We start from the raw sequence: 24,545 nt of genomic DNA on the forward strand, positions 1-24,545 counted from the left end.
AGCTCTGCAGAGGAAAAAAGCAGGAGGGCTTCTTTTCGCTCCTCGAAGAGCTCAGTGGTACGCTCCCTGGACGCCCTGCTGAGATCAGACACAAGCTCAACGAGATTCATCTCGCACACAAACGCACACTCTCGCACGCACGCATGAACACGCATGCCCCATACATCATCTATGTGCTCAGCGATGCCTGGGATGACTTAAAAAACACATCACATAAAGTCCTTAATCTGTGACCATCTTTAACTCCCTCAAAGTCCTCCATCTTCTCGATAGCTCTGCTATAAATTTACTTTGCGGATGACAGTTAAAGTTGCACTTGATGTGAAAGAGCCCTGTTTTCGGAGACGAGTGCCAATGCAGTAAGCGTAAAAATGGCGTATATTCATTTCTGTGCCAGTGCAAGTCTAATTTACTGTATTTGGGACCATGGTGCGCCTCGCGAAACGTTCCGGTAGATGAAGGACAGAAAGTAAACTGCACTTGGTGTAAAAACGGGTCCATCTTCATTTTTATGCCCGGGCAAGTTGAATTTAGTAGATCGCGCTTCGCATCAATTCGATTGCACGCCTGTGGCGTATCTTGCACTTTGGTGACTAGATTTTGGACAACATAAAACGAGCTCTCAAGTGTGGTGAAGATAGTGTAAAGTGATTTTAGCGTAATCTGACCTCTGTGGACCCATATGGTGCATCTCATTGTTTTTCCATTCAGAAATTACAACAAGGTGGAAAACTCTTTGAATTATTCCATCCATCCACCCATTTTCTGATCCGCATATCCTCACAAGGCTCACAGGGGTTGCTGGACCTTATCCCAGATGTCTTCGGGCAGTTGGCGTGGGACATCCTGAGCCGGTTGCCAGCCAATCGCAGTCTCTGAATTATTATAGAAATCAATTCACTGAAAGAATTATTATCCTTATCTATATGTTAAATATTTGAACAACATTCCCCTGATCGTGCGCCACAACTAGGGTGGTTCGGGGTGGAGGGGTCACACACAGACTAAAAATCAGTAGTACAAGATAGTGTCCAATTGCCCAAGTCATGTGTGCGGCTGACTACATAATCCGCAAGGGGAGAGTTTACAATTTACCTATATCAACACATGGACCTCAACCAGTCAATTGTCGGAGTTGTTTCATCATACATGTTGATAGATAGATATATTGTACGCATGTGTGTGTGTGTGTGTGTGTGTGTGTGTGTGTGTGTGTGTGTGTGTGTGTGTGTGTGTGTGTGTGTGTGTGTGTGTGTGTGTGTGTGTGTGTGTGTGTGTGTGTGTGTGTGTGTGTGTGTGTGTGTGTGTGTGTGTGTGTGTGTGTGTGTGTGTGCGTGTGTGTATAAAACACATACCATTTTCTCAGCTGTTGACAAAAAGGTGAACCTTGCCCCAGCAATTCAATTAGGTTGGTTCTGAAGTAATAGTAGTTCGCTAGATTGTTAGTTAATTGAATAATTGCTTAGTTTTTTGGTTCGTGTTGTTGATTTGTTTGTAGTAAGTTGTTAATTACTTATTTCATGCATTCATTCATGAGTGAATTGGCAAATTACTGACATCGTATTGCATTGGGTCTGTTGCTAGTTTATTTATTAGTTAGAAGTAGTTTGTGAATTGATTTGTTTCCTAGTTTGTTGGTTAATTAGTGGATTAGCTAATTAGTTTTCAGTTCCAGTCATCACAAACCATTTATTGTGCAGCTGTTATTAACAAAGTGTCAAGTGCAACCTTTTCTGATTTAAAAAAAAGAATCCACATCCAGTGTGCAACTGGAACAAGGCCTCATTATGTCACCGGCCACTGAAAAGTGATGCCCCGGCATGGCGGTATAATGGTTGCAGAAAACAGTTGGCAGGTACGCAGCAATGGCGACACACGTAATTGGACTATTGGGGGAGATTTTTGAGAGCAAAGTCGCGAGTCAGTCTCTAATGAGAAGCAGCTCAGGCTGGCATTCTTGCGCGACAAGAGAAAGTGTCAAGCGCTTCAGCTCACACATAAAGTGCGTTACCAAGGAGTTCTGCAAAGAAGGCTGCTCTGATGTTTTGTCTCACTATCAAACGAGCCATTTAATCATCTGCTAGGGTGCCGAGAAGCTGTCACTGTGCAATTAGAGCGGGGACATAAGAAGGGGAAAATCAAAACAAAACCAAAAAAATGGCGACAAAAAGTTACTTAATAGGGCACTGGGACGCAGCCATCAGGTTGATTTGCCCGCTAATTGCTTCACATGTTAAAAAATATCAAGGAAGCCACTGCGCAAACAGCATAGGATTAAATCAACAGTTAGCAACATGGATCAGTCGCAATATAAAAGCGGGAAACCATTTGAAACATTTAATGTCATCGTCAACGCTATTTTCAACTCATTCAGCAACTGTTCCATAGTAGCTGTGCAATGTTAACGTAGCTAAGCTCAAGTGTACAGTGATACTTGATGCAGCTGATGTCAAACGTCAGTTTATTTGAAGGATTTATTTGAAGGATCATCTTGAGTCTTGCTTTTTGTTTGAACAGAACCAAGGTCATATCTCTGTATGTATCAGGAATGAAGAGTGGGAATAAACATTTTACATTTCTGAGATGTTGTATGTGATTCTCCAACATACTCCGACTGTCTCATTTGAATGCCCGATGGCATAAATCCAGTGTCATGAATGTATAATAACCTGAGTGAACGAGTGCACGCGAATCGGTGCTTCCTCTCGTCCTTCAGTTGACCTTGAAGACAGCGAGTGAATGAATGGTCCGCCGTATAGCTTCATTTACGTGATGGAAATTTGCATTGAACTTGGCATAGACGATTGGTTCACTCTTGACGTGCAGCATTTCAATTTTTGTTGACCTTGGTGCATGCCTTTTTGGGGCTTGTTGCTGGGCTGCTTTCAAGTTCGAGTGAACGAATGTGTTTTCTTTGGTTTTGTTTTGCACAGGCACCACCAGGCTCCCTCGGGACAGAGAGGTGCCTGGTGTGGACTACAACTTTATCAGCCTGGGGGACTTCCGGATCCTGGAGGAGAGCGGCCTTCTTCTGGAGAGCGGCACCTATGATGGTAAGTGAAATCACACGTATTGATCGCAAAGGAGTGCACTAACAAGTCTAGTGGGAGCTGACAAATCAGAGCCTGGAGCATATAATGTTTATGTATGCACATACATTTACGTGTGTTTGGAGGTGTGTGTGTGTGTGTGTGTGTGTGTGTGCGTGTGCGTGTGCGTGTGCGTGTGCGTGTGCGTGTGCGTGTGCGTGTGCGTGTGCGTGTGCGTGTGTGTGTGTGTGTATGTATATATATATATATATATATAAAGGGTGTGGAAAATAATCGATATTAATCGATACATCGATCCGCACGTGCGCGATGCGAGTGCATCGGCTCATTCACTGGGTACGACGCGATTGAAGGGTGAAATCGAGATTCATCACAATGCATTGGTGGGTATCGGTCAAATCCGATTCAAGCGCCGTTTTATTCATGTTAAACGTCACCTATCTGCCCTTTCCTTGGCGCAATGAATGCACCATCATTACTTTGCGTTTTGTGTTGAATACGGACGGTGGCCGTGCGTCAAATACAGTCCAGTCCACAACTAGCGAAACACTATGGAAGTTCGCGCAAGCAGCAGCGAGGAAACTACAGTATTTAATGCTTCCGCAACATTCAGATCTTATGTTTGGAAATACTACGGCTTCGAAAAGAAAGACGGAAAGCTTGATAAAACCTCCGTAATTTGCAAAGAATGTCGCCCTACGAAGCCATACAACGGTAGCACCACAAATATGCAGACCACTTAAAACGATGGCACCACATCACCGACAATTCCCACCCCCCCTCCCCGTCCAGTTCCTCGTTGGACACCGGAGAAACTCTTGGCAAACCAGATCAGGATCAGAAAAGAATCGCCTCTTATTTTGGGGGTCCCCTCCCCTTGCAGCTCACTGTGACCGCGCAAGGAAAAACTATATATGGATGACTCTTTTGGACATTTCATTTTGACACTCAGTGAGAGTGGTCTGTGTACGCTAAAATACACACAGCAGCTTTGAGGCTGTGACTGCCACTTCGTTTCAATTGTAATTTTTTCTGTCCTATGGAGATGGATATTTTATACAAGACACTCAGTGAGTAGTCTGTTTGTGTTTACACTACAGCAACAGCTGTGAGTCTCGGGAGCCAAATTGTTTACATTTTCTTTGCACAAAACCCAATTGTGAAAGGGCTTAAATAAGTTGTTTTAAACGTTCTACTGTTTATAAGGAATAAAGTGGTCTACTTTTTGCAATACCATACTGAATTCCATCTTTTTTTAAACTTTTTTTCTTTGTGTATTTGCATCATGTTTAATTGCACAATATCACAACAAATTGCACTGTATCGTGTCGGATCGCATTGATTTGAACTAAATGTGTATCGCGTCGTATCACATCGCGAAGACGGTGAAACATATCGCATCGTGTTGCCAGAAAATTCCATGTATCGTTTAAGTATCGCATCGCTGGTAGTGCATCGAGATGTGTATAGAATTGTCCTCAGTGCTGAGATTCACATCCCTAATATATATATATATATAATATGTGTGTGTGTGTGTGTAGGCGGCCCGGCAGCCCAGTGGTTAGCACGTCTGCTTCACAGTGCAGAGGTACCGGGTTCGATTCCAGCTCCGGGCTCCCTGTGTGGAGTTTACATGTTCTCCCCAGGCCTGCGTGGGTTTTCTCCGGGTGCTCCGGTTTCCTCCCACATTCCAAAAACATGCGTGGCAGGCTGATTGAACACTCTAAATTGTCCCTGGGTGTGAGTGTGGACGTGCATGGTTGTTCGTCTCTGTGTGTCCTGTGATTGGCTGGCAACCGATTCAGGGTGTCCCCCGCCTACTGCCCGAAGATAGCTGGGATAGGCTCCAGCACCCCCCGCGACCATTGTGAGGATCAAACGGTTCGGAAGATGAATGAATGAATATATGTGTGTGTGTATATATATATATCTATATCTCTATCTATCTATCTATCTATCTATCTATCTATCTATCTATCTATCTATCTATCTATCTATCTATCTATCTATCTATCTATCTATCTATCTATCTATCTATCTATCTATCTATCTATCTATCTATCTATCTATCTATCTATCTATCTATCTCTATCTCTCTATCTCTCTATCTATCTATCTATATATATATACACACACACAGTGGTACCTCTACTTAGGAAATTGAATTGGTTCTGGAAAAAATGTCATCTCTAGAAAAATTGTTGAGACGCATTTTCCACGTAAATGCCCTCATCTGTTCCAAGCCCCCTCAAAATTCTGACATGTTTTCTAAAGCATACAAATGCATCAAAGTATGTAACAAATACATGTTACAAGTAGATTATTGCACAATAAATGAGAGTTGTGTATAATGTTATAAACAAACAAAAGAGTAAAGAATAAAAATTATGGTCATTTGACGCCTCATGGCCCGAGGGGGGAAATGACAAGACACGCTATAGACATACAGTATATCTATCTATTTAACTATCTACACATATAGACACTATTTAACTATCTACACACGTAGACACATACAGTCGAGGTCCCTCTTTGCCAATGGGATTCCAGGATGATGCTTGGTAATAGCCAATGTCAGAGCAGCGATAAGTATGTTGCGTTCAGGAAACTCGGAGCTCCGGCTCTCAGCCCTTACTGTATTTTCACCTTTCGTATCTTGAAATTTCTTTCGTAACAAGAAGCAATATTTACCTGTTGAGGTGTTTCGTAACTTGAACATTTCATAAGAAATGTGTGTGTGTGTGTGTGTGTGTGTGTGTGTGTGTGTGTGTGTGTGTGTGTGTGTGTGTGTGTGTGTGTGTGTGTGTGTGTGTGTGTGTGTGTGTGTGTGTGCATATCCACACACACACTGTCTGTTGAGATAATGTCTGTCGTGGGTTGGCGCAATAATAAATAAAATGACTTGACTTATTGTGCACCTCATAGCTCACATCGTATGTGATGGAAGTTGGCATCTCTGAATTCCCTTTGTTGACGTCCATCGTGCCAGCCTCGGTCTTGGTGGCGTGTCTTTGGTGGTGGGCGGCGCTCCTTCACGCTGTGTGTGTTGAGAATGTGCTGTGCTGTGGTGCTGCGTGTTGACCTTATATAAACCAGTCAACCTGCTGATCCCAGCAGCTGCCTGTACTGTCGCACACCAGGATGCTCAGACACTTTCCAGTCGTGCTTTATTCAGAGCAGGGATGTCCAAATGTCTTCCTTTGAGGGCCGCATTTTGAAAAAAATGGAAGGTTGAAAAGGCCACTTTTTCAACTTTTTGAAACGCAATATTATGAAAAAATATACAGTATTTATAACATATTATCATCCTGACATATTAGTACATTAAATGGCATTTTACGAGGAATAAAGTTGTAATATCCTACACACAAGAATACAATTTTGCTATTACACTTAAAAAAGATGGAACTGTCAATGTAAAATCTGATCAGACTTGACCAAAAGAAAATCCAACAAACACCTAAAAAAAACCCACAAATAGGCCATTTTTTAATGCGAAAAATAAGGGATAATTTTCAAAATAAAACAAAATCCAAACAGGTGAATTGCGGAATGCCAAATCTTGGTAGGTGTACACTTTATTTTGAGGAAAAAAAAATCAAAATGAAATGAAAATATTTAATTTTAGTTTTAAAAACAGCAAAATAAATTGTAGTGTTAAAATAATTGTACGTAATGTTGAAAAAATATTACTACTACAAGTATGCACAAATTAAGTTACAATAATGTACTTCTGAATTATAAGTAATAAAGATGTAATATTACGAGAAAAATATGCAAACCTTTTCCGAAAAATAAAAAAGATATAATAATAAAAAACAGTCCAAAAAAGCACTGCAGTTCAACAGACCCAAAAAGGAACATTTGTCAAACCTTTTTTCAGGCTAAACATCACAGTCGACAGGCGCTATTCAAAACTATTGATTCTGTGCTTAAAGTCCATCAAATTTTTCAAGAATAAAATCGGAAGACCAAAATCGCTCAACGTCATCTTAAAGTGTTCCATGTGCAATGACATCTTTGTACTTTATCACCAAATGATTATTTTATGATTGTATTTATTTATTATTATTATTTGATGCCTAAATGATGCGGTCTCCATTGTGTTGATCCCATAAAGGTATCGGAGCGTGGGATTTCTCTTACATTGCGCGATGATTACAGCAATAACATGATAATCTGCCTGCTTGCATCGAGTGAACCGCATTCTCCCCGGTCGCAAATCTGCACAGCAGGCAAAATAAAGGAAAGGCGAGGATTTTATTTTATTTATTTCTTTTTCTGACAATTCAGGAGTGACCTGAATGGATCGACTGTGCATGGCGCTCTCGGCCTTCCCATTCAGCAGCATCTGAGCGCCGCTCTTCCCCATATGATGGAGAATTAAAAAGATAAAGCCAAATCCTCCTCAAGCCAGAAAAGCGCCTTAAAGCTGAGAGAAACCTTGTGTGCTTGTGTGTGTGTGTGTGTGTGTCCACGGGTAAGGTGCACCGTTGTGTATGGGCTTGTTGCGCCAGATTCTTCCATCAGTCTATGATCCCTGTGATGAACCATTTGTCATCTTCCAGAAGGTGTCAAGTAAGCTGTAAGCCCAAACTTTGACCTGACAAAAAAAGAGGAAAAAGAACCATGCGATGCTTAGATTTAATCTGTCAGGAAATTAGTTGTCTGGAGGTTGATTTCAAAAAGGAGATCCGGGTTTGAATGGCTGTTGGGGTGCAGTCAACCTCCTCACATTTGTGATTTCAAACCACTGGTTTGCCTACTTTGATGATTGATTGATTGATGAATGTTCTGACATGGTAAAAAGTGTGGGAGGTCAGACAAGTTGCCATGAAAAGACTAGAAGCGTGTGCTTTTCTGCTAAGTGGGTTATGTACGGTGCAAAACTGTAATTTTAACCCTTTCGGGGGCAGTGGTTACTGTGGTGTGGAGCGTCTCATGTTACAAGTGTTTATTGCTGGTGCATGAAAGGGTTGAAGCTATGGTAGTGTATAAAGATGATAAGTGCATGGAATGCTATTTAAGGGTTTTGAATTCATAGTCAGTGTTAGGGTGGTTCTCTTTGTGACCAACAGGTGGCACTGTAGGGTTCCCCTTGCAGTGGCACACCTGTTGGTTATTGTTTCATTAGTGGGTGGTTAAAAGGACTCCCTGCCCGAACAGTCAGTGTCGGATCATTGTGTGTCTCTGTGCACGTGTCATGTTTTGTTTTCAGTCTTTTTGTTTTTTTGCTACTTTTGGTTTTTTGGTTTTGTTTGCTACTTTGTTTCCTGTGATTTCTGGACTTTATTTGAGTGAGTTTTTTTTTTTTTTTAGTTAGTTTCTCTGGTTTATTCCTCTTTGCAATTTTGTTAAATACGTCTTTGTCACTCCACCCTGCACCTCCATCCTGCCTGCTTTTTGGGGTCCTACAACATCCAACATAATGCAAAAAGTGAGTAAGTTAGTAGTACATATGACAAAACGGATGGCATCCAACATGCATCTGGCCTCAAATTGGAAATTGTTCCCCTTAATTACATGGGTTCCATGACCTTTTATTTATGAATCGTGTGTTACGTCCGTCTCATTTATTTTATAGTTTGCTAACTATTAGCTTTGTTGTATGTACAGTGCAGCATTTTGTGCTGCACCTGCCTCAACGTGACCTGCCTCATGTTGCACCCTGCGGCAAGCGAGTGGTGATTTGTCTTCTTTAGCAAAGCTAAAGTGCCTCTCTCTTAGGTGTGCCTTGGAGTCCCTAACCATTAATATTGGCCGTTGTAATCTTACCATAAAATATATCAATCATAGGGTTCTGTCAGTTTTTTGGGTGGGAAATTATACAATTTTTGGTCCTGATTGGACCCGATCCACTGCAAATAGTCGGTGTCCACTGTATCCCTGTGTGGAGTTGCCATGTTCTCCCTGAAATATCTCACTGGATTCAAAGTATGTGTAGAGCACCCGGTTATTACCTCTGCATCGTTGGTAGGTGCGTCATCCGTCCCAACAGCCACTTGTTCAATGAAGCCACCCTACACGTTATGTAGCACTAGGCATTGAATGTACAATAACAATCTTTTGGGAGAACACCAATGTAGTACTTTAAAACAACTATGACTTGTTCTAATGGAAAAAAAAAGTATCAGGCAGGGGTGGTCAACCACTCTGAGACAGCCAATTTTTTTACTGTGTTACTGCAAAGAGACACCCACACACGCTTACTCCTCCCAACGCTCGAAGTTGACTTGGGACCAGTTTGCTGGCTCTTCGGTAATTGTGCTCGACGTATTGGGCACCCTTGCCTTAAAAACAGAGCTAATTCGCTGACGAGCTTAGCACTTAGCACCATTGTCTGCCCATGAGCGGTGATTCACTCATCTGATTGGTTGCTCTGTCAATCAAGTAGCGGGATTGATGATAGGCTGACTTGGACGTTCTGTGTATTAAGCACCGTTGTTTGAATGGCAGCGCCATCGCCGAGGCATTTTCAACAATTGTTGTGTGAAAGCCCGGGAGTCACATGGAACCAGCCAAAGAGGCGCATGTGGCTCACGAGCCGCGGGTTGGCCACCACTGGTCTCAGGTCTGGAGATGCTCTTCAGCGATGTCTAACCGTTTTGTTTCGAACACTACTGTTACAATTTAAAACTGCACAGCTACAGTAAACATTTTCTTTTTTTTAAATTAATTGAGGCCACTCCGAGGATGGGTGGCTCGCGGCCTACCAGCTACCCAACCCTGGTATAGAATGTAGGGACACCTGGCCTAGATGTTCTGTTCTTTTCACAAAACATTCTGCGGGTGGGCAGGTGTCAGTGTTCTCGGTATCTCTGCGGAACACTTATCTTCTTTCCGGCCTCTTTCCTTCCCACTAAAAGCCAGCCAGCACAAGCTTGAGCTGCGAGTGTCGAGCTCTCTGCACTCCAAGGCGGAGTGGAAGTAATCGCATTAAGGCACTGCCTCTCCATTTCCTCTCTCCCTCTCTTTCTCTCCTTTCTCCATTGAGCTTGGCTTGGAGTGCACTGGAAAATAGAAAAAAATAAACAAGGTCAGAGGGGTTTTGTCACAGGTCAGCACAGTTAGAGCACCCCATCTGGAGAGCCTGCCAATTGCCTTCACTTTGCACTGACTAAACTGTATTCAAGGTAGCAGGCTAATGGGGCTCCGAGATAACCGTAATAGTTTCGCTAATAGTCTCCAGTGACTTGCCAGGATGCTCATTATGTTAATAGCTCATGTATAGCGTTCTGTTTTTTTTTCACCTCCGCTTTTATAATCGTCGTTCATATGCATAATTTCTCTTTAATACCCTCTTCCCTGCTGTTTTATTAATCACTCTGACCCTCTTAACCGTAATCATTGTGCCTGGCCAGACGCGATTAGAGGCAAGGGGAGGAGGATCCTTTTCAGGGTGTTTGTTTGGCGCGCTCCCTTGTACTGCTGGGCCAATGGCAAGTACAGCTGGTGTTACTCTTACAAAACAGGGATGGAGCCAAACTTCACAGAAAACTGTTCTTAAATATAAATGAATAAATACATAAATAAATGACATGAGGAATTAATCAATTTATACCATTTTTGGAAGGACACTGATGGGCCCTCTAGTGGCAAAATAGACAGCTATAAGCCAAGGGAAGGTGGCATAGATGCCAATAACACAGCAAGAGGCAAAGAGTAGAGCAAATGTCCCACGTGGGAAGCTTTAATGCCGCAGGCAGTGAAGAGAACGTGCTCGCTCTCATCACTGGATGAGGCACACAGCAAACCACAAGGAAAGTCTGCTGGAGAAAGGCGGCAACAAAAGTGCCAAGAAAAAGAGACAGAGGGAAACCACATAAATCCCGAAGCGAGGAGAGGGGACAAGAAGGTAGAGGCCAATCAAGACAAACTGCCGGCAAAACATCGCAGCGGTTGCATTTAAGAGGCACCGCTACACTCAACAAAGCCCGGAGCGGGGGTGAGGATGTCGCAAGTAAATGCACATAGACAACCACAAAGCAACTCTGCATGGACGCTAACGCAAGTAGCTGCTGACCAAGCACACACAAAAAAAAAATCAGCAAATACGATAAACAGCAAAATCGCGATGATGCAACAAAAGAAGGATCTATCTTGCCTTACAAAGCATGGCCACATAGAGCAGTGAGCAAACAGAACATCACCTCAGCAAATACAAAGGAAGTCATCACAAGGTTGAAACCAAATATGCAGCTCCGATCTAAACGGTCGCAGGCTCACGGCGACGAAAAACAACCAAAAAGAAGGAGCAACTTTGTTCCGCGGGGAAAAGCGGAACACAGTCGCAAGCACGGCATTGTGCGAGAAGGTTCTGAGAGACAGCCTTCTGGCTGCCACGCTCTGGGTCAGCCGGGGATCACTCATGACATTTATTGGTTTGCATTCATGAGCTGTGCCTGCGGGAAGGTATATTTCCTGCTTTAAGCATCGCTCCTGATTGTAAAGCCCTGTCAGTGGCTCTACGACCAGACTTTTGTCCTTCTTCAGGCGAAGCTGAAACAGTGGATGGTTGCAGAATCAATGTTTGCCCTTGAGAATTTTCATCACTTGATGTCAAACTTTACTCGGTGAAATATTGATTGCTATAAAAAATTTAAAAAGAGAAAAATAATTGTTCAACCCTACACAATTAGCTTGCAAATAAAATGCTAACATTAGCCAAAATCATCCACTCGGTTATGGTAAATAAACTCTGTAAACAAGCTTCCATACTTTACATGAAGGGGGCAGGGGTGTTTTTTTTGTTTCATGCAGGTCATTGATTTTAAATGTTTGTTGTATTGGTCGTATTATGACATGAATGTTAGGAGTGACAAACTGAAATAAAAAGTGATGTATTTGAGTACTATTTATTGATGGCGAAGTGTCTCAACGCTTGCAGGTACATACGGAAAACATCCGATGGAACCGGTGTGTAACCTACCAGCGCCTCATTAATCACAAAGGTAGCGTGGCTGATGAAAGTCAGCGTGACGGCAGATTAGCCAGAAGCATCCTCCATCTCTGTTCGCCATCTTCGTGCCCACTAATGAAGCCGTCTCTGACTAATGCGAACAACCGTGTCACTTCGCAAACAGCAGGTGGACTGACTGGAGAAGCGCTCTCTCTCTCTCTCTCTCTTGCATCCATCCTTGAATCCATCTAGTAGCGGTTCCTAGCATGTGCATTATGTGCAGCCAGAGAAAGAAAATACTTTTTGAAATGTTCTATTTTATTGAAGATGTAACTGTTGGGAAATGTGTCTACAAGGCCGATGTATGGCAATACGGCAGAATTAATTATGTCATCATATGCGACCTGAAAATGAGACAAGAGTTTTGCCACAGCAATCTGGGTGTCTGAAAATAGCGCTGCCGGGAAACCGGGGGACCGATGCAACGGATGAGGTTTGTAAGTGACTAGAACAATAAGGTACATGAGTTCTTGGGGTAAAGTTCTTGAGGATTGTATGGGAAATTTGGAAACCTCTGTCAAGTTATGCACGAAGCAGGAAAAGGGAACTGCTTCGTAAGTAACAGAGAAAACTAAAATAGGTGGATCCTGGAAATAGCAGACACTGACAAGGACTTCGTCTAAACAATATTTATTGTAACAAAAAACACCATCTAATAAATAACAGAAAGCGCTGGTAAAAACGAGAACCAGGAAAATAAGGAAACGCAACAACAGAAAAGCTTGCAGAAAACGGCAAGGAAATACGAATAAGCAATCATTAATAAACGTAGGCGCTTAGCCTAATCCCCATGGGAAGAAGAAAATGTAACCAACCGTAAATGGTAAGCGAACAATAACTTGCGAATATGGGCAACAGCAGTGGCACGGCATGAAATACTCCTGCAGTGAGTTGACTGCCGGAGCGCCTAAATATAGCAGGTGCAATCGCCTACAAATGGGTGGCAGGTGTGCATGCGGCAAGCAAGAACGCCTGCCCCCTGCTGTCAAATACGGAACGTGACAACCTCGTTGTGGAGTCACCCTCTGTAGATGAGATGCAGGGTGGGAGCACTGTTTTATTATGCTTGTATGTCTTTGCGTTATTTTTAAAGACCTTAAAAAGTAAGTCCTGCAGATGCTACAAAGAATTGACTCGGGTGTATTTAAATAGGGTATTTCTGTCGAGAGTATTTCACTTTTTGCGGACCTGGTCTGGAATGTAAACCCCGCAATGGAGGATAGGGGTGGGATTACTGTCGTAATGTATGTTGTGGATGTGTTTTTGTTTTGGTGGTGAGAGGGTCTTGGAAGTCAAGCTTCAACTGCCGCAGCATCCGTCCATCCACCACATCCTATATCATTCTGTTGGAGTTAGAAAGCATGCAAGCTCACCATATTTCAAGGCCGAGATGTACATGCATGCGGTTCGAAAAAGATGTGATCAACACCGCTCTTAATGTCTTTCACGTTGGTGTGCTCCTTGTTAAGTACATGAAAAGATTCTGCTCTCGTGCGCAGCTGCATCAAAATGCGATTTTTTTTTTTTCTTCAACACAGGCTAATTAAATTGCATTTCCCAACGGTGTCACTCCCTATTCTTTAATTAATCTCATTAAAAATTGTGATTAAAGCGCAGCCGACTCTTATTCGCCCATCATTTATGGGATGGAAATACTCAACCTTGTAAATGGATTACCTGCAAATAAACGGAGGTGAGTGCATCCAGCAGCACGCCAGTGAGCCAAGCATCCTTATTTTTCTACACTTAGATAACCCCGCATCTTACGCCTCACTTCTGTTATCTGACTAAATATTTGTCATGTGTAACACAAGGTTTTCCTTCATTAGGAGGGAAACTGGCAAGCTGAAAACATAGCTAATTGCCGTATTCAATGAACAGTGTAATTAGTTGCTGGCAAATTCCAAGTAGAGTGATTTTAATGTTACATGAGTCACGAAAGCCCCGTGGTGCGCATCTCATGAGGAGGAGGTGTGGGGTTAAGAGACGTGAAAAATACACGCTTAGGAAGATGCTTGTCGATGAATAAGCAATCTGCATTTGTATAATTCAAGGTAACATGGTTGGTCCACAACCTGTCTCTCTCTTGGCAGAGCTGTTTGAGCATTCAGCATTTAATCATGTCCTGAAAATCCATCTCAAGGTCCATTTACTACTATCCTCAGAGTCTTTTTCATTTCACTCTTTGTTCAGGCAACTTCTACGGGACCCCAAAACCCCCGGCGGAGCCCAACCTTGTGCAGCCTGACTTGGTAGACCAGGTCCTGTTCGATGAAGACTTTGGTGGAGACCTCCCCCGAAAGCGCACCACCTCAGTCAGCAAGATGGACCGCAAGGACAGCGCCGTGCCCGAGGAGGAGGACGATGACGAGAGGCCACCGCTGGTCAACGGCTTGCCTGGTAAGTCCATGTCACGCAAAATTAAGAGGCCTTTTTTCACCATATTGTCAAATCCACGTCCTCAGGCAAGCACGAGCGATGCGCTGTCAGTGTGACGGTCAGACTCCGTCATCTTTGTGGAAAGAGATCTTTTTGCGACTTGTACATGGTCTGAGACGTGAAATGCATTTGGTCAGACCATAACGTTTTAGGCGGATGCACACATCCATTGATTCACTTCTATCTATCTATCTATTAAATGTATTTATTTATTTAATTATTTTAATGTGGTGGATACGGATGTATTGAAACCAGTCGTACCGTGCCTTTAGATAGACAACTTGAGAATGGAACACTTATGTTTGCAGTCAACTCAAGTCAAGTCAATTTACAATAAGCAGCAGTTTGCAGGGAAACCTTGCGCATCAACATGAAACAATGCGTCTTTCCGCAATTGGGTGCCAATGTGGCAGTATTATTTTTTTGTATTCATTTTTGGAAAAAACACCCCAAAAAAACGCGAAACACTGAAGCCGCAAAACTTGAAGCGCGAAGTGGCGAGGGATTACTGTATCAGCTAAAAACGGGTTGTTTTTTTACTTGTATTCATTTTTTGCTAGTTAGCATATTGCACTTACGTCTAATTCCACAGCGAACACCATTGTATGAGGAACTATTGTATAGGTAAAACAGAAAAAAAATTATTAAATAGATCAAAAAAGTCATTAATGCATTTCGCAATTTGATTGAATGCTGCATATATAGTGCCTCAAAAAAAAAAACTTCAAATGCGGCACGGCAATGATTTTCCACCACATTAATTACCAATTCAGGCTTGGTGGCGGTATGTGTTTTACTGTAAGACCTTATGACAGTGATAAAACAAAGCAGAATTTTGTAAAAATCCAATATGTACCTTCTCAGATGCGGCATGCTCTTGTGCAGGGGTGGGCAATTATTTTCCCGGGGGGGCCCAAATATTGTGGAAGGCCGGGAAAAAGTTAGAAATAGAAATAGAAAATAAAGAAGATAGCACAATGTCTTTGTATGCCAGTAATAATGTAACATTCTCCTCCACCATCACACTCGGCACCGGTTCTCCTCAAGGATGTGTACTGAGCACCCTGTTGTTCACGCTCTACACATTTGACTGCTCTCCGACTCTTATTAGCGGTCCAGTTTGCGGAAAGTTTTTAACATGATAACAATCAAACCATTCTAGGAAATGTTCATTTACTCAAGCCACAAGCATTTCACTCTGAGCCTGGAAATTGCCAGAATCGGACTGAGTAAGAATTGCTTCCTTGTTTTTCAAAGACTCGTAGATTTGAGTCTTTCCGACTCCAGGCGTCTCCTGAATGTTTCGTACTTTGTTACCCGCTTCGTTTAATCAGATACATATCACTTTCTCTTCCATGGTCATTACTCTCTCCCTGTTTCTTTGTCTTCCCCTCCCTCCCTGTGCTCTGCAACTTGAAGTAACTGCGCCACCTGGTGTTGAAATACCTGTCATTACAAGTCCAAACGAAATGAATGCAATCAAACCTTAATTGTGCACCAATCTTCGGCGGGCCGGATTAAAAAGACCAAGGGGCCGGATCCGGCCCGCGGGCCGTAGTTTGCTCACCTCTGCTCTTGTGCATTAAAATGCCACATACAAGGCAAATACCCACTTGGCACACATCATGCAAAAAACAGCACGGCCACTTTCTAATAAATAGAACTAGAATATACTTAACAGAGCAAATATGCTAACATGAGGACATTAGTGGCACTTGAACATGCACTTGCATTCCTCTCTGGACTAAATGAGTCCACTTTAACTCCCAAAAGTGTATTTCTAAGCACTTTAATTTGCAGATTGACCTGCTCACAGTTACTGTATCGGCATTTAGTAGTTTAATACTTTCACCCATTTATGCAAATAAAAGTATGATGAAAACACACATTGGCATGAGTTCCACCTTTGCAGAGGTACCTTTCAAAAGGACACTAGTTTTTCTCCTCACTTTAATGAGACACTCATACACACTTGTGACAGCTCCTCACACTGAGAATGCAGTGGAAATTGTCAAATGAGTCTCAAGTTGAACATGACACCCTGGCTGTTCGCGTGATAGAATGCAGAATAAAACAGCAGGGGGGATACTCAGCTGATTTTGTTGTTTCAATTTATTTTTTGCCTTATTCTAGCAATGAGGGCTCACGCTGCTGCTGCTTGCTCAGCTGCACCTCGGATCCACACAAATCCAGTGTGTTTAGCCAACAGCTTGCTCATATTTGAACCCAAATACATACACGCAGAAACAAAAAAAGAGAGCTGCACCCGCCCAGATGCGCTGGATTGCTTTTTATGGCCACCAAACGACAGCGCTGCTTCAACCGGTGGCCCGTAGCTCTCAGGGAGGCCATAGAAGGGCAGAGTTACGGTCGAATTGAGAAGGAGGTTAATGGAAAGTATGAGCGTTAAGTCTCTCTACTCTTGACTTGTAAGCGGCTCCCCTTCCTCTCCCCACAACCCTTCCGTGGTCCTTCTGTAACGTCTGGCAGGGCCTTCGCCCCGCTGTGACCTCAACTGGCCTCGTTGTGTGTCGGCTTTCTCTCTTGGGCCCTGAAGCAGCACAGTTCAGTTCGGATTGGTACACTGTGATCTGCCTTGGAGACTGGAATATGAGTGTCGGTTCTGTCAATAGTGTGCCTGCGCAATCATACAATCAACAAACTACAGATAGAGTGATAAACTTGATCATCCGGGAGGGACTCGCCGTTGAGTAGTTGCTCCTCCATGTTGTAAGGAAGCCAAATGGGGTGGCTCCGGCATATGATTCAGATGCCTCCTGGATGTCTCCCTGGTGAAGTGTTCCGGGATAAAAAGTCCCATCAGCAGGAGGCCAGGCCAGGCGGAAAAGACCATGTCTCCCTCCTGGCCTGAGTATGCCTTGAGATCCTCCCGGAAGAGTTACAAGTGTGGCTGTAGAGAGGGTAGTCTGCGTTTCCCTCCTCGAGCTGCTACCGCAAGACCCGACCCTGGATAAGTGGTCAAATAATGGATGGATGGATGCTTTTGCCTGAAGACCACATTTCGAGTTTCGGGGAAAACCAACATGATGACATGAGAGCCATCTTCATTCCTGTGACAAGTCATGCCTCTTGTTTCAGTCCTAAGTGCCTGGAAATAAAAGCTAAACAGTTGAGATATTTTGATGTTTTTGTTTTTGTTTTTTTCCCCCAAGATGGCGCCCAAGTTGGCAGCTGTCAGCAAGTGCTCTTCGAGAGCCTTGCGTTTTTTGTTGTTTTTCTCTTTTGTTTTGTTACATGGTGTTGTTGTTACGTCGTGTGGACCTGATGTGGACTGTTTTCATCATTTTGGTCACGACATTCGTTAAAGAAGAAGAATCTGTGCTTGGTGGTTATGCCTTCTCGGCAGCACGCGTGTACCAGCACTGATTTTGTTTGGGAGGAATAGCGGCGCCATTTGACTGTGTTTTGCGCCTATAGTGGGCAGCATTTTCACAGCCCTATTTTGTTCAGCGGAAAGGTCGGTGCTGTTGGTGTTGCAAAGTCTGCGGCTGGGTAGATGCATGGCTTGAGGAGCCGTCGATGAGAAGAAAGGAGTGTCAGCGCAGATCGCCGATGCGTATGTGGAACTGGGAGTCGCCGCTTGGAATTGAAGTGGTTTTACATGGGACAGGAGAAGAGAGCCAATCTCTCTTTTACGTTAGTGGATGCTACAGTTTCTTGTTGCTTTCAAACTTAGCGAGTAGCAGATGTGTGCAAATTTTCAGTGTGACGTCTTTGATCAACTGGTGAACAGGACACTTTGATTCGCTCCTCTTTCATCTATAACTGTTTCAAAAAACAAAGTGTATGCAGGAAAAGTGGTTAAGATTGCACAACTGTCTGTCTCTTCTGTGTTGTGTTATAATAATAATAGTAATACATTTTTTTGCTTGGCTCTCGACAAAGGCGGACGCTTTTGCTTTCTGCGCTGTCTCCCACCCTACCCCCACCCTTCCCTGCTCGCCACTCAGTCCTTGTGCTGTCTTTTGTCTGACTTTTCCTAGCCTCCTGTCGTATTTTCATCCTAAAAACAAACATGGAATTGGTTGGCTGGTCTCTCGATGCCATCAACAACATTTTCTCGATGAGAAGAGCAGGCAGTGGGGAGCCTACTTGCCCCTCTGGGACTTTTGCTGCTGGGTACATCTTAGATCCTTGGAGGAAGCGGAGAATGGTGTGCCTGTCAACACTGTCTGTTGAGGATGTGGACGACATCTACATTTTTGGCCTTCCGATAACAGGTATGCTGGTGTTTGGTGTGAGCAGTTTCCTGATCTATCAAAAATTCAAACGACGGGAGCGGCTCTATTGGACGAGGCTGCCGGTCTAAGGATGGCATAACGCGGATGTCCAACACTCAGACTCAGACTGTGCTCAACCACAAACTGTTGCGGGTTTGGAGTGTCACAGCAGATGGACAACAACTTGGAGAAAACTGGAATCCGTGTTCAATTACTGACTGAAATCATGGATTTGGCTGATCGACGCCACTAAAGAGACACAAGCCACGGACTCAAGGCTGTCTTAAATTCTTGGGCAGCCTGCTACCAAAACAACATCTGCTATCTCGACCTTCCCCTGATGAAAATATGCACGGAAGCTAGTCCCCCACCATTACCCCCTCCCTCATACATTCCCTTGATTCACCGTCTTCATTGTTTATGTCTTGTGACCTGTTGTAACTGTCATATACTTGTGCAGAAGTTTTTTTGCCTCACTCAAATTATCCTCAAAATGAGGGTAGTTCGAGCGTGGATTTTTTCTCCCTCTCTCCCTCCCCTGTGGTTTCTTTCTGACCTTCGGGTTGAGTGAAGCTGGCGCGTTTTGACTGCCGCTCCTCACCACGTATTGTTTTGTGTTTTTTGTTATTGTAAAGCGTCCTTGGGTGTCTTGAAAGGCGCTTATAAATAACATTTATTATTATTATTATTATTATTATTATTATTATTTTATTTGACAGAGCCTTTCACAACACTCAAGGACGCTTTACAGGCAAGAGCAAACAATAAAACCACAGATAAAATTATAAATAAAAAGAGTGGAATAAGCAAGCCTGAATAGGTGGGTTTTGAGCCGGGTTTTGAATGTGGGAAGAGAATCAATGTTACGAATATTGGGTGGAAGTGAGTTCCAGAGTTTGGGGGCAGAGCGGCTGAAGGCTCTGCACCCGATTGTGCTGAGACGGGCAGAGGGTATAGAGAGGTGGAGGGAGGATGAAGACCTGAGTGAGCGAGAAGGAATGGAGATCTGAAGATGATCTGATAGATAGGGGGGCGAGGTTATGGATGGCTTTGAATGTGTAAAGAAGTATTTTGAAATTGATTCTATGTTTAACAGGGAGCCAGTGGCGCTGTAGGAGGATGGGGGTGATGTGATGGAAGGAGGGGGATCTCATAATCATCCGGGCTGCTGATTTCTGAACAAGTTGAAGTTTATGGAGAAATTTAAGATGGACGCCGAAAAGAAGTGAATTTCAGTAGTTGATGCGAGAGGTGACGAGGCTATGAACAAGGATAGCAGTCGTGTGAGGAGTGAGAGGGGGACGGAGACAATTGATGTTACGGAGGTGGAAATATGCGTACCGGGTAATGTGATTGATGTGGGAGTGGCAAGATAGTGAGCTGTCGAGGATGACACCCAGGCTCTTGACCTTGCTGTCTTGTCTGGTTGAGAGGGAAGAAATTTCATCTGTGCTGTGTACAGCACATTTGACAATGAAGTTGTACTTGACTTGATCTCAAAGCCACAGAAAAAAAAAGAATTGGCCTCACTTTAACAATCCTTTTTTGAAGCCAGTGTGTTTTTATGCCATCTTTTCACGCAGTGTGTCTGTTGTGTGTGCTACATTAAAAGGTGAGGATGATCCTTTTATAAAAGCTTTTGGAGTGTACCGGGGGAACGACGAGGGCTTTTATGGCACAACAATTGTTTATTGTTAAATAGTTCCTCATTAAAGAGAAGGCATAATCTATCAACAAATGGAGGCAATATAAGTATACTGAGAAAGCCTGACTGGGTCCAAATTGCTTTGGTTATGAAGTATTGTATCTGTCATTGCAGCACCCCCACCCCCACACCTGCTATGGAGGGGTTTCCACATACATGTAGGCATAAACTCTAACAGCATGTGCACATACAAATGTCCCGGGGCGGTTCAACATGCGCCAGCACATGCATGTGTAGGATGAAGCATGCGGCCCGTCCTTTTTTTGAAGGGGTTGCTAACAGGCTAACTTAGTTCCTTCTCTGATCACTTCCTGCTTTCTGCATGGCGTCGCACAGAGCACAAAGCTGACTGGAGGCGAGCCGTGCCCAGCTACGCCCAGTCCAGCAGCACCATGGACTTCCGCACGTGGAGCTCGCTTCCCCGCGATGACAGCCTGGAGCCGCTTCCGCTCAACTGGGAGATGGCTTACACTGAAACGGGCATGGTCTACTTCATCGAGTGAGTTGCACGTGAGAGCTCTTCACGAATTATTATCAAGTTGTACTTGAGTATTTTGATGCTGTCATATATATATTAAAATTCCGTATACAGTATATAAAGGTATGTCTCTCTCTCTCTCTCTCTCTCTCTCTCTCTCTCTCTCTCTATCTCTATCTCTATCTCTATCTCTATCTCTATACTGTATATATGTAACCAGGTGAACCTTACTTAGATGCTGGTAGTGAAGGCTTCCTTGTTTAACAAATGTAGCACTGTCACTTTAAGAGCCACACTAGATCAAAACACGCGGGAACATATGCAGCGTGTGAGAATCAGACCAGAAAGGGTGACATGCACGTAAAGGAGGGTAGTCGCTGAACTGTGCCCACTGCTTGTCCCAACTTGATACACCCATGATCGTCCTCGTAACCCTGGCGATATTCAGAGCACAATATCTGGAGTGGTTTGGGTTGGAGTTTGAAATCTACCACTAGTGAGTCGTGTGAACAGCTGTACAGCAGGGGAGATCATTTTTGTTTGACCACGTGCTTTGTACACACCCAACACACCGGAACATATCGACAAGCCACTGCTGTTGTCTATTGTGGCGTAATTGTCGGTAACCTGTTAAATGATTTTCTTTGATCTCTTAGATCCCTTTTCGACCTCTTTTAAAATTCAGTTAACATCTCAGTCTTTCATCTTAATGCTGAACAATTTTTCATTGTTCAGTCGGGAATAAAGCCCACCTAAAAATTATTTATCCAGTCTTTCCAAAGACCCGGCTACATATATATATATATATATGGAATTTTGTCACACATCTGGCTAGATGATGCATGGCCCTATGTGGCCCTCCCAGTGGCTGTCATGAAAACTTGTGGTCCCCTCCAGCATTAAAGTTGCCCATCCCTAGTTTTTTTTCTGTGTTGATGGAGCATTGGATTTGGTACTGACAGCATAAAAAATGTATATATACAGTACATACACTCTATGCGTGTGTGTGAGTGTGTGTATGTATGTATATGTGGCCGCGTCTGTGGTAAGACTTGACCGAACACAAAATATTTTTATGTGGGCTTTATTTCCGACTGAACATAGATATGTACAGTGTTAATAAGATAAATACTGAGATTGGTCAATTGGATTCTAAAAGATCCGGCCTCCCTGTGTGGAGTTTGCATGTTCTCCCCGGGCCTGCGTGGGTTTTCTCCGGGTACTCCGGTTTCCTCCCACATTCCAAAAACATGTGTGGCAGGCTGATTGAACACTCCAAATTGTCCCTAGGTGTGTATGTGAGTGTGGATGGTTGTTTGTCTCTGTGTGCCCTGCGATTGGCTGGCAACCAATTCAGGGTGTCCCCCGCCTACTGCCCGAAGACGGCTGGGATAGGCTCCAGCACCCCCCGCGACCCTAGTGAGGATCAAGCGGTTCGGAAAATGGATGGATGGAAGATCAAAGAAAAGTATGCAATAGACAACAGCAGTGAAAATCGCCAAACATTGAATAAAATGTAATTGAAACTGGATTGACATGACCATAGCCCAGCCCAAAGCTGAAACGGGCATATAGTTTCAAAACTGAAATTGAAATGCATGACTCCGTGGGCAACACGGTGGAAGAGTGGCTGGCTCATTTACCGCACTGTTCAGAGGTTCTCGGTTTGAATTTTGGCTTCCAAAAACCTTGCACATTTCATTGAAGACTTGAAAGCATCCATAAGCGTGAATAGTTATTTTTCTCTTGGTGACCTATGATTGGTTGGTGACCAGTACAGAGTGATTCAGACTCTCTCGCCCAAAGTCAGCTTGGTAGGCTCCAGCTCACCAGTGATCAAATGAGGACAAGCACAATTGAAAATGAACGGTTGAAATATATCATACCTCCTTTGAAACAAAATCTTGAAAAAAAAAACAGTACGGAAACCTTAAAACGGTTTTGTTACTAAATTTTCGGAAATGTGGTCCATCGCATGTTTTGGCTTTGGTCGCCCCTCTTACTGGTGTCGCCTGCTTTTTGTGCTCCGCAGTCATAACACCAAGACAACCACCTGGTTGGATCCCCGCTTGGCCAAAAAGGCAAAACCCGCCGAGAAGTGCGAGGATGGAGGTATGTATAGTAAGGGTGTTGAAAAGAATCGATATTAATCGATGCATCGATGCGCGACGCGGGTACATCGGCTCATTCACTGGGTATGACGCAATTGACGGGTGAAATCTAGATTCATCACGATGCATTGGTGGGTATCGGTAAAATCCAATTCAAGCGCCCTTTTATTCATGTTAAACGTCACCTATCTGCCCTTTCCTAGGAGCGATGAATGCACCATCATTATTTTCCGTTTTGTGTTGAATACGGACGGAAACACTATGGAAGTTCGCGCAAGCAACAGCGAGGAAACTACTGTATTTAATGCACCCGCAACGTTCAGATCTTATGTTTGGAAATACTACGGCTTCGAAAAGAAAGACGGAAAGCTTGATAAAGCCTCTGTAATTTGTAAAGAATGTCGCACTACGAAGCCATACAACGGCAACACCACAAAAACACCACTTAAAACGATTGCAGCACATCACCGACAAGTTTCCCGCCCCCTCCCCCGCCTCCCCGTCCAGTTCCTCGTTGGACACCGGAGAAACTCTTGGCAAACCAGGTCAGGATCAGAAAAAAAAATGCCTCTTATTTTGGGGGTCCCCTTGCAGCTCACTGTGACCGCGCAAGGAAAAACTATATATGGATGACTCTTTTGGACATTTCATTTTGACACTAAGTGAGAGTGTTCTGTGTACGCTACAATACACACAGCAGCTTTGAGGCTGTGACTGCCACTTCGTTTCAATTGTATTTTTTTCTGTCCTCTGGAGATGGATATTTCATACAAGACACTGTTTGTGTTTCCACTACAGCAACAGCTGTGAGTCTCAGGTGCCAAATTGTTTACATTTTCTTTGCAAAAAAAAACAATCGTGAAAGGGCTTCAATAAGTTGTTTTACACGTTCTACTGTTTATAAGGAATAAAGTGGTATACTTTTTGCAATACCATACTGAATTCCATCTTTTTTTTAAACTTTTTTTCTTTGCGTATTTGCATCATGTTTAATTGTACAATATCACAACAAATTGCATTGCATTGTATTGGATCGCATTTATTTGAACTAAATGTGTATCGCGTCGTATCACATCGTGAAGACGGTGAAACGTATCGCATCGTGTCGCCAGAAAATTCCATGTATCGTTTAAGTATCGCATCGCTGGTAGTGCATCGAAATGTGTATCGAATCGTCCTCAGTGCTGAGATTCACATCCCTAATGTATAGATATAGACTATAGATGGTCGGTGTCATCATCAAGTGTGCGCCACTTCTCAGAGCCAAACACTATTCGCAAATACTGATGCTAGACATCCAACAAAATTCATTGCTGCTCTCTTTACCTTATGGCTTTGAAGAAGGGTTTCACCTTTCTGCGTCCAAATGAATCACGCTTGTGTATGTCATGATTCGGTTTGGGACCAACAGGTGGCACTGTAGGGCTCCCCCTGCAGCTGCACAATTGTTGGTCGTTAGGTAATTATTAGTTGTATAAAAGAACTCCCAGCTCGACCACTCATTGTCGGGTCATTGTTGCTGTTGCTCTTTGCAACTGTCATGTTTGTTCAGTCATGTTTTG

The 24,545-nt window shown here is 43.5% G+C and overlaps 1 protein-coding gene across 2 annotated transcripts in view; it reads left to right on the forward strand.

The window, feature by feature from the left end:
- The window catches only part of LOC127607039 (membrane-associated guanylate kinase, WW and PDZ domain-containing protein 3), a 158,372-nt gene that overhangs the window by 93,905 nt on the left and 39,922 nt on the right, over positions 1–24,545 (forward strand). For both annotated transcript variants that reach the window (XM_052075074.1, XM_052075073.1), the window contains exons 3-6: positions 2,934–3,053; positions 14,203–14,409; positions 20,731–20,893; positions 22,905–22,984. In XM_052075074.1, coding sequence (XP_051931034.1) covers positions 2,934–3,053; positions 14,203–14,409; positions 20,731–20,893; positions 22,905–22,984 — 570 coding nt within the window. The remainder of the gene's footprint in view (positions 1–2,933; positions 3,054–14,202; positions 14,410–20,730; positions 20,894–22,904; positions 22,985–24,545) is intronic.

The sequence above is a fragment of the Hippocampus zosterae genome, chromosome 9 (assembly GCF_025434085.1).
Source record: "Hippocampus zosterae strain Florida chromosome 9, ASM2543408v3, whole genome shotgun sequence".
Taxonomy (NCBI): domain Eukaryota; kingdom Metazoa; phylum Chordata; class Actinopteri; order Syngnathiformes; family Syngnathidae; genus Hippocampus; species Hippocampus zosterae.